The sequence below is a fragment of the Crocodylus porosus genome, unplaced genomic scaffold (assembly GCF_001723895.1).
Source record: "Crocodylus porosus isolate Cpor-Errol unplaced genomic scaffold, CroPor_comp1, whole genome shotgun sequence".
NCBI classification, from domain to species: domain Eukaryota; kingdom Metazoa; phylum Chordata; order Crocodylia; family Crocodylidae; genus Crocodylus; species Crocodylus porosus.
The window spans coordinates 77776792-77787714 of record NW_017728886.1 but is presented as its reverse complement, the minus strand read 5'-3'; the positions used below and the strand labels follow the sequence as shown (position 1 = coordinate 77787714).

At 38.6% G+C, this 10923-nt stretch overlaps 1 protein-coding gene across 2 annotated transcripts in view; it reads right to left on the bottom strand.

The window, feature by feature from the left end:
• The window catches only part of FYCO1 (FYVE and coiled-coil domain containing 1), a 73504-nt gene that overhangs the window by 19082 nt on the left and 43499 nt on the right, over window positions 1–10923 (bottom strand). For both annotated transcript variants that reach the window (XM_019537156.1, XM_019537149.1), the window contains exons 13-14: window positions 9822–10024; window positions 9340–9484 (exon numbers count right to left, since the gene is read on the bottom strand). In XM_019537156.1, the coding sequence (XP_019392701.1) occupies window positions 9340–9484; window positions 9822–10024 (348 nt within the window). The remainder of the gene's footprint in view (window positions 1–9339; window positions 9485–9821; window positions 10025–10923) is intronic.

The following is a 10923-nucleotide window of genomic DNA, read 5'->3' as shown; positions in this document are numbered from 1 at the left end:
ACCCCAGCTGACTTCCTGCCCTTTGGGCAGGGGGCTGGACTCGATGATCTCCCGAGGTCCCTTCCAGCTCTAATGTCTATGAAATCTATGAAATATCATATACGTTTTATGGAAAAGTTGTTTAAAACTTGAAATAAAGGTTAAAATTCATACAGTTCCTTCCAGATGTGGTTTTTTTTTTTCATAAGTGGATAGGCATGGGAGTCCATGTGACTTGGGGGCTTGTGGGTGGGGGAGGTGATGACCACAGCTTAGTGTGGGGATCCCTGATTTCAGGTGTAGGGGGACTTTCAGGGCCATTTCAGGAGTAAGGGAGGGAATCAGTGGTTTAAATGTGCCCCCTGCTATAATTCAGTACTGAAGACAGCAGCAGGATGGCTTGGTGTGCAGCTCCCCCTGCTAGAATTTACTGGGAATTGCACACCAGGCTTAATTTGTTGTAAAGGCTATCACGTGCAAACATTGACACACTGTTTTAAAATAAACCATTTTAAATTTAATAAACCATTTTCATTAAATGAGGATTAAATTACATCATGTGTACAAGTGCCCATTCACTTTATGAGAGTTTCCTGAATTTAACTTAAGAAACATTTTAGTTCTGTGTTCACACTTAACCTCACTAGGTGGCAGTGTTTGTTATCTGCTCCATAAAATTGGCTGAACAAAGTTAGGTCTTCCCTTCACAGGTCGGCAGTATTTCTCTGCCTGCCCATTTGCAATATGATTGCTTTTGAACATCACAATCACAGAATCACAGAAAACGGGCCTGAAAAGGACCTTGAAAGATCTAGTCCATGTTCCTGCCCTACTCATTCTAGTGGTGCATGCATTGAATCCTGGGATTGAATGGTAGGACTGCTGGACTAGTGCTAGCATCCTCCATGAAGCTGCGTCAACCAGCATCAAAGCCTTGCTCTTGAGAAATCAACTCTGATAGACAGGCCACTGCGCCTAGATGTCTAAGAACTGCCTCCCTCACCAGATTCTCTTCTCTCAGCTCTCTGTTGCCCAACTTTCAAAGGGTGGCCAAAGGAAACAGGTACAAAGACATGCTCAAGGCTGCCCTTAAGCATGGAGGCATTAACACCAATGGCTGGGAGTAGCAAGCTGCTGAATGTTCAGCATGGCGCCACCGGATCCACCAAGGCATGCTCAACTTTGAGGCCCAATGACTCGATACTGAGATGGAACAGTGGCAGTGGAGGAAGGAGAAGGAGACCAACCCAGGGCTGTGAATCCCACTCCTCCACACAACAACATGCCCCCAATGCCAAAGAAAGTGTGCATCCAGAATCGGGTTCCTTAGTTACCTGAGGACCCATCAAGCTTGACTGACATCATCCCTGAGTTCGAGAGACTGCCAACAAATACATTTCCTGACAGATGCTTGTCCTACCTGCTTTTAAACACCTTCAGTAAGGGAAATTCCACAACTTCCCTATGTTCACATGATTGCCAGTAATTATGGTTACAAAGATTTCCTAATGTTCAGCTGAAATCTCTCATGTCACAATATAAGTCCATTTATTTTTCCTAACCCAAGTAAATGTGAAGAACCACTTATAAATTTTCTCTTTCCAGTAATCTTTAGCATACTTGATGTCTCTTTTGATAAAAGTGTCAACACTGCAATTTTCAAAATATTGAACCAGCTTTAACTTCCAACAATGAAGTGTTACAAAGTTCTCAGAATAAGGAACAAAAAAATTGCAGGAAGCTCATGATCACAGGAAACATGCAATTTACAAGTCTAATCAAAACTAATCAAAACAGGTCAAATGCGGAAAATGAAGTACTCATCATTAACTAACACAATCCATTTGCAAATGATAAAAAACTGAGAAATGGTAAAGAGGGCAGAAAACGTTGTGCTAATTATTTTGAACAATAATTCAATCTCAGAAAATCTATCCACTTCAATAGAACTAGCATTTATGACCTGGACCATAACACGTATTTCCTGCAAGACCCCTTAAGAACACATAGAAAGCCACTTCAAAGTTTACACAACAGTCTTACACAACAGTCTCTTTTTTCACTACATCCCAGAAAAATCTACCTTAAAAGGCTTTACCCAGAAATAAAGATATAGCAAATCCTCAAAGTGTTGCTTTGGGTGAAAAGAACAGGACAAGAAATATCATTACCTAAAACACCTATAAATACGAGACTATCCACTGTTTCAGACACCCTTTGAAAGAAGGGTGATTATATTCCGTCAAGATACAGCATCTTCTAGTAACTGACTATTTTCTCTTATTTCAGATTGGAAGGATAACACACATGGAGGACAGAGAAAGAAGGTTAACCATCCAGCAACTCTCTCAGTTCCAGATATGCCCTTTATCTCCCACATAAATTCTATCTAATTAGGTAGAGTCTTTGTATCTTAGGAAGCCATTTAAAGGTGCTTTCTATACAGTGTTTTAACTAGTTTAAATCTTTGTGGTTAATTACTTTTATTTTTAAGCCCTTGAATCAGACACAAGATGGACAGAGTTGTTGTTATTACCATTTATTAATTATTATTAGTACTAAAAATAATACGATTAATAATATAATGGTAACAATAACAATGTCGCTTTGGATTATATAGTTTAATAGACTGAGTACTGTTTTTTTAAATGCTTTGCAAAAATCACTTTTTAAAATATATCAGCTATAATGTTAAAAATATGTCACGAATAAGTCAGACCAGATGAAGAATACCTTGCACTGAAAGCTTGTCTAGCCTTGTCCCATCCATCCAGTTGGTCCAATAAAAGATATAACCCACACAAATTCTTGCTTCTCTCAAGAATAAATCATCATTTTCTTTTGAATAATGTATTTACACATACTTCTTTTATGACTAGTCACCAGTGGGAAAAAAGGAAACTACTTGCTTGAGTTTTATTGAACAAATGGGTCACATCTTCAGATTCAATAAATAATCCTAACTCCACTGACTTCAGTGAACCTGAGGCAATTTATCCCAGTTAATGATCAGGTCCACTGTTTTCCATTTCAGTAGCAGGTAGTTTTCATAGTTTACGTATACTTCTACCTCTTTGCCAATAGCATATGTTAGAAATAGTTTGAAAAAAAGCTGAAACAAATGTTACCTTTGATTAAGCATTAACTTTTAAAAGACCTAGATTGAATAATTTAATATTAGATACCAGTGGATATGAAACATGATGGATATTGTTGAGACAAGGTTTCTATTTGAATTTCTCCTGTTAGAAGCTTGCAGTGTCTTTGAAAAAAAATTGAGCTATACTTTTTTAGGTGTGATACTAACCCAAGGACAAATGCACAATTGTGCAAGTGGGGTATTTTGCAGAGGTGGTTGCTATCAAAGTCTTTTGACCAGGAAAAAAGGCTCATACTTAACACACACATGTGCATGTGTGCACCCTGCAAAGGAAAAAAAAAATCACTTCCCTTGACACCACCAAAAACTTACAAAGCAAAACCCCAACTATTCAAATAATTTTAAAGATAACCTTCGAGGCCAATATTAACCCTTTTTTCTGGATGGATGAAATTAGTTAACAAGTTTATTTTCAGAATTATAATTTAAGTACCTCAAGTAAAAGACTAAATAATGGAGAAATAGAGGATCTGGCCCATGGGGTTGCCAACCCCTGATACAGGTTGCCAACCCCTGATACAGGCTATATGGCATTGTGTTCTGAGAAGATGATTAGGGTACTTTTTTGTACAGGAGAAAAATGGGAAATAATGAATAATGCAGTTAGGGGAGGAAAAATATATTTATATGAAAATCTGTAAAGCTTTCACAATTTGCATGTACCATGAAAAATGAATAGGGTTCTTCTGAATAACAGTGACTTAAACCAGCTATTTGCACATTTTTTTTTATCCAAATTTATTATTTGTATTCTGGTAGTGGCCCCAGATGTCAGTGTCCACAAATGTAGGAGGACAGGCTGCCTGCTTTGAAGAGCTCACTGTCTAACATTGGAGCAGCAAGACAGGAAGTGGACAGATATGCCTGGGATTCAATATATAAGTGGCTACTGAATGGAAACGCTGGAATTATCTAAAAGCTATTCATGAAAATTAAGATAAAAAAGAGGTGTGTCCCATCAGAGCTGAGATGGTAGATGGGACTGATTCTTTTCTCCCCAAATCCAAGAAGATACAGTCCACTTTCACAATCCCCTTAGGTGATGGGGGGAATTTGATATCCTGGTGCTAAGACCCTTAAATTTTTAAGGACTCAAACCTTAGTCCCAAAGACAGGACTAAACCAAAACCCTACTCCAATTAACTCTGAAACTAGAGGCATTTCAAAACTTAAATCTCATCTAAACTTGAAATGATCCTGCTTTTTACATTCCTGGATCCAACCAAATGCCTTTAACAACTTGGCATTTGAAATCCAAATTCATACTTTTAGTCTGAGTCCACCTCTTCTGACTTCTCTTCTGGGTTCATCCAAAACCAAGTAAATAAAATTTGAGTCTTTCCATCGACTTGAACAAGCTTTGCATCACGCTCTTGCTGTTTAAGCTACTTAGTCCCCTTAACTGTAACTGTTAAGGGAGGATGTGTTTACTTCCAGGATGCTAAAAGTTCACTAGCTGTCCTCTCTGGGGCATCCAGGATTCATTTTCTACCACATGGCAGAGATAATGTGACCTCACCAGGTAAATTAAATGTTGGATTTTACCACAATTATCTCCTTGCTTTTATACACTAGCTGAGTGGCACTGAGTCCATTTGCTAGATATATTAAAATAATTTGTTGATGTGCATATTTACAAGTAGCTTTTAAAAAGAAGACAACATGGAAATAGATTTAAGTTACCTGTATGGTAACCTCACACCCACTGATTTCATCTTGAATGATAATTTCTTCACCTTTAGCAAAATCTTTGTGCCCTTATGTATTCATTTGCTTCTGTCTTTGGGCTGATGGGAAACTGTTCCTTAACGTGTACATTCTCTAAGAGAAATTTAAGATCCTACAAGCTGGTATTTTTGGTTACCTGATGGCTTGGTTAATGCTGACCTACTTTTTCTTTACATCCTGCCATTCTGGGCATATTCTGCTGCTTACAAGTGGATTTTTGGCACCACAATGTGTTGTATTATACGAAGTATTTATAACTTGAATCTGTACACTTCAGTGTTGACATTAACCTGTATAAATATTGACAGGTGTATTGCTATTGCTCAAGCAACCAAAGCCAATGTAAGTCAAGCCAAAATAATGGCGTGGGGCAAAGCAATCTGTATTTTGGTATGGATGATATCGGTAGCATTTGCCATGTCTCAGTTTATTTATAGTGCACAGTTCAAATGTTTCATTTTCTGTTTCCAGTTGCTTGTTGAGGTTACCTATGGCTTACCCTTTCAACCTGAACAAATATTTATCAAGCAAACATTTTTTAAAAAAAGCCACAGATGAAAACACACAACTAAAAGTTAAATTACAATACACGTGTGGGGTACATTCCCTAACTTTTAGAATTTTGACTTAGTTAAAACTCCTAAAGGAAACAATTAATCACTTGTCCTTTAAAATGATTAGCAAATAATAAATTGACAGACAGATCAATATTTAAAGACACAATGCTCAATTCTGCTCCCACTTGTACAGCTTGCGTCAACAGAGTTCATATCTGATTTACACTGGTGCAATGTTCCATGTGTAGATGAAACAAGGGGCATGTGTGCATGACACGTTAAAGCGTGTTAAATGCTTTTGCACCGCTTTAATGGTGTCAGTGTTTGCACGCATCAGCGGCAATAATTCCGGCTGCTATAGCAAATTCAGCAGCATAATGTGCCTTAAATGACTTGGGCTCCTCAGAGGAGTTTTAGTTTGCTGCCCTACAGCTGCTGAGTGAAGCACCAGGCTCCACGCAGCTCAAGGGCTCAGCAGGAAGCCCTGCAGGCTGCCTAGCAGTAGCCTGGGAAAGCAGGCTCTGCCCAAGACAGCGGCAAGCCTGATCTTTTTTTTCCCTGGAGCCTGTCTGCCTGCCTGAGCTGCATGGGGCCCTCTGCGGCTGCGGTGTCCCCCAGGAGTATTTGAGCCAGATGCCTGCAAGCGGCTACTGTCTAGGGAGGCTTGCCATGGAGGGAAGCAGGGAGGCAGGTAAGTTTGGGTGTGTGCATGGCATGGGGGTTTAAAGGGCCCTAAATTGAAGCAGTGTTTTTAAAAACCCACCACTTCAATTTAAGGCCCCTGTTTCATCTACACAGCCCATGAAATCAAAATCAAGAATCATCACAGTTCTACTAGCAAAGAATTCCACCTTCTTTTCTTATAAAAAACAAAACAGACATTTGCTAAACAGAATAGCAGATGAAAAAAAAAAAATCACACAGCTTGGAGTACATCTGGAAAATTGATAAGCAGTGCTGTAGCTTCCTCAATGTTGTTTGGGGCTGAGCAATTTTAATTTCTGGTTTACCTAACTCTTCCTGAATCTATTATTATGTCTGTGTATGTGATATCTATACTGTGCTAAGGAGAAGATCAGTACTAAACAAAAGGTGTATATTGCTTTCTTTTGGTTGCATTAACATACTGCTGGACTTCTCCTCAGCCTTGACTTTGGACATACTTTCCAAATTTGAACATGGTAAAAATAAAAGGCAATTTTAAAAAAGAAAATAAGCAAAACCAAAGGTGCTAAATACTGGCACAACCACACATTTCTCCCATAATTGCACATGTCAGATTTTAATGTAATACTCCAAATTCTTATCTGTGGGACCAACAGCAGAATTTAAGGCCAACATTATACTGCCCAGTCTTAATTGTGTAACTAGGGTGTTGAATGGTTTGTGGGACTTAAGTGGAACAATGTGTGGTTAATGAGTTCAAACAGGTTTTCTAATTGTAAAGCATGATTCATATTCAGTCCGGGATATGATCTGAATTGAGAGGTATATTGAGAAAGGAGGTCTGGCAGAATTTCCTGTTATGAAATGAAGTTGATGTCATCATTTCACATCATTTTAGGGAGAAAGATGCAGAGACCGGGTTAATGCGGCTAACAACAGAAAAATAAGTTTGCAATAGAAGATATGCAGCAGACACATAGAAAATACAGAGGGACAGATGGAAAACAAATCATTGTTACAGCTATATTCAGCTGCATGAAACCATAGACTAGACAGATGCACCTCTCTATAAGAACAACTTAAACTTGCAGTACCTAGAGGTGAGGATTTTCATGTGGAATAAGCCTAAGGCAGTACCAAACCTTTTGCTCTTGCTGGAATGAGGCTTATACTCCACAGGAACTCTGTCAATTCAGGAGTCCTAAGAAAGATGCTGAAATCAGCATCTCTCAGCCAACCTGGCTTAGACCCTTATTGGGTCAACTGTTTCTTCCCTTTCTTGGAGGGCTCTGGCTAGTTTCAAGTCCCTGGCAGATGAGAGACTGTTTGGATTGCTCCCAGCAGAACTCAGCAAGTGAAATAAAATAATACTTTATTTATGTATTTGCATACAACTATTGTACCAAATCAAACAAACAAGACGACAATTGCGAATGTGATTCTGGACCCTTTGCATCCTACTTGTCCTAGTGAAGACTTCCTGTCCCTCCAAGATGAACTCTACTGCAAAAACTGAGTTTTGTCTAAACCATACATTTCTCATGATGATGATGATGGTTTTTATTTGTATTGCACCTGATATGAGAGACTCCAGTTAGGGATCAGCTACATTGTGCTAGGCATTTTCAAACAAATTGTCAAAGATGAGTCTAAGAATGCCTATTGCAGTTAAGGCACACTGGTTTCTGTAGCCATTGGCACACAAAGGAAAGATGTAGGTAGCACTTTTTTCAAACTAGCCTGAATAACCTGTTTATAGCTAGGGGAGCCTTTGACATGGTTTCAGACTCACACCTGTGGATCCATAGCAAGCTACTCAACCAGCACAACCCAGTTAAGAACTACACACATTTAATTTCAAGCTGGTCCTTGCCCCAGAGTGATTACAACTGAATGTTCCCCACTGGAGGCCTGAGGGATAACCTTTGCACCATGCAAGATCTACTGACTTCAGTGGGGTCTCATGGAATGGATAATTCCTGGCTGCTGTATGTAGGTTTCCAGTTTTATCACCTCGGCATCCAACTACAGTGATCCTGTACAGACTAGGGAGGTGTATAAGGGCATAATATTTATACCCCCAAAACAGCGGGCGCATCTACACATGCATATTTACTGCAACCGATATTATTGCGCAGTACGGGCATGCATCTACACATGCACACCTGTCCTGTGTAGTAAATATAGTGACTTATGCTAACTTGAACATAAATTTGATACCTACATCATGAAGATATCAAACATATGCCAGATTAGTTACTGCGCAGTAACACACGTGTAACACTGTGTGTGTGGACTGGCTTGGGACTAACTTTAGTCCCAAATCAGTCCACACATAGCATTAATTTGCTTTAACACCTGCATGTGTAGATGCCGGCTTATTCCTGCCTACTGAGCAGTAAATTTAAGCCTGAGTAAATGCATGTGTAGACATGCCTAGTATGTCCCAAACACAACTCACCCATCTTCTCCTGGTCACATCTTGCGATGCTGCTCCACAGTTACCCCTAGCAGCCTCAAAACCAGCTACAGAGGCACATCACAGGGGTTTGCTCAGGAGAATCTCAGCTGAGCACACTGCAGCTGTGGTGCAAATGTACTGTATGTGCTCTAAGCAGGGTGACCTCACACCCTGATGCATTACAGTCTTTTTTGAGGAATCATGAGGTTAGTCATCCTATAACTTTGGGAGAGTCCCATAATTCCCCATGTCTGTTTCCCCCTCTGTAAAATGATGATCACAACCAACCAAATGCACTGATTTTTATATCCAAATGATTATAACGTAATGTAAAATTAAACTTTTACTTAACGTAGACATATACATGAACTCATATTATTGAATGATGCAGTTTGTGAATTTAAAAACAGAGAATGCTTATTTGCTGCTTCTGGTTGATTTACTTAGAAATTGATTAAATTAGTAACAGAATTCAATATCATGATGTGGTTATTTCTGCTTTTTTTGGAAAATAAATGTGTTAGACTTCAGTGTGCAATTGCTATTCTTTGGTACTTGTGTCTAGTATCTTTAAACTTCTAAGGACTCTCCTGTCTGCACTGATGGGCAGCCATTTTGCATTTGGTTCCATTAACTGTCATAAAAGAAAGGGGGACTTTACTTTTTTGCATTATTGTTTTCTTAATATGAAATAAATATCAATCTGGCTAAGAATGCCCATTTGCTCTTTATATACAGAAAAAAAGACACCAGATTATTCCGGTTTTATGTTAATAGTGTTTACTTACAGATCTGTCACACTCTGGTCCACAGATTCTACTTCAGTTTGACTTTCATTGAGGGCAGAATCGGAATCCTGCACTTGGCACAATTCCTCATCTGTGATGATATCGAATGTTGCATCATCTTGTGGTTTGGAGGTTTCATTGGTAACTACCATAAAAGCATATAAAATGCAGTTATAACATTACAAGAAGTGCCAATCATTGTTTCAAAGCTTATGTATAAAACTGTTATTCTGCCTACACTGAAGTTTTAGTATACGATTAAGTGGGAACCTCCACAATGACTTACCTGTATTAAATATAAATGGGAAATTATATTAATTTATGAATATTAGCACCCACTAACTAATGTACACAGCTGCGGTAGTACAAATTATTCCTTGACTTAGATCTGTTTGACATAATTGGATTTGTAGAAAGTGCAAGTCAGTCAGGATATGAAAGTCCAATCAAGCCTTTTATTTAATAGCAGTACATTGACTAACCTGTAACTCTCCTGTTTGGTGACACTGGTGACTCTAATGGAGATGCTGATGTCCCTTGGCTGACAGGAGATCCAGAGCCATCTGCATTATCGACAACCACTCTAGGCTTATTAAAGCAAGTTCTACAGCAACGTTCCTTCTTGCCACTTTTTGTCATCATATAGTTGTTGCAGCAATAGTAACAGAAAATGCGACCACATATTCTAGAGATTAGAAAAAGAAACAAAAACAAAGGCATGAATATATCATGCTTAAAACCAGAAGTAGTGATGTCACAATGGTTGAGGCTTTGGTAAAAAGTGTCTTGTGCCCTAGAGAAGCCTACATTTTCTGTAGGTTAAATGGCAACATTCTTAGTGCAGGCAATTCTGCTTTTTGCAGTTAATCAAGTCTCCCTAGCATTCAAAGTCTAGAGGGGCATACTGGTACCTTATAGTTTCAATACAAATAAATGACAAAGGAAAAGGAATCTGTAGATGACACATATAAATAATATAAACATCAACAAATAAAAATGACATAATATTCCACTGATTTTAAATGTACTGGGTAGTATGAACAGGCTCATTCCCATATTACTGAAATCATCCTTAATCCAAATCATTCAGTGCATTTAAGCTGCATGCTCTCCAAAAAAGGAAAAAGGTAGCGATATCATAAGAGAGAGAAAAAGAGATGTATACCAGGATACTTTCTTATTGTTAGACCAATTTAATGCTTTTAAAGTAAATTGGTTATTATTTTCATGATTAAGAGCACCCAGTCCAGTTTGCCGCTATTAATGAAATGTCAATAATAGTTGTTTTTCCATAAGTATTTGGGACATCAGCGTGTTCTGGCAAAACTGTTAGCAATTTGTACAAATTTTATCTGAATTTCTTCATTTGAAAATGTATCCTGGGAGATAGGTATTACCTCTTCATCAACAACTGCACGATATTCCCTAGAGTAAAATGTTACTGAATTGGAAAACTGAGCAAGTTTCATAGTTTCTAGGGTCGGAATGGACCTGAGCAGATCATCTAGTACGACCCCCTGCCATGGCAGGAAAGAGTACTGGGGTCAAATGACCCCAGCAAGATGTTCATCTAACCTCCTCTTA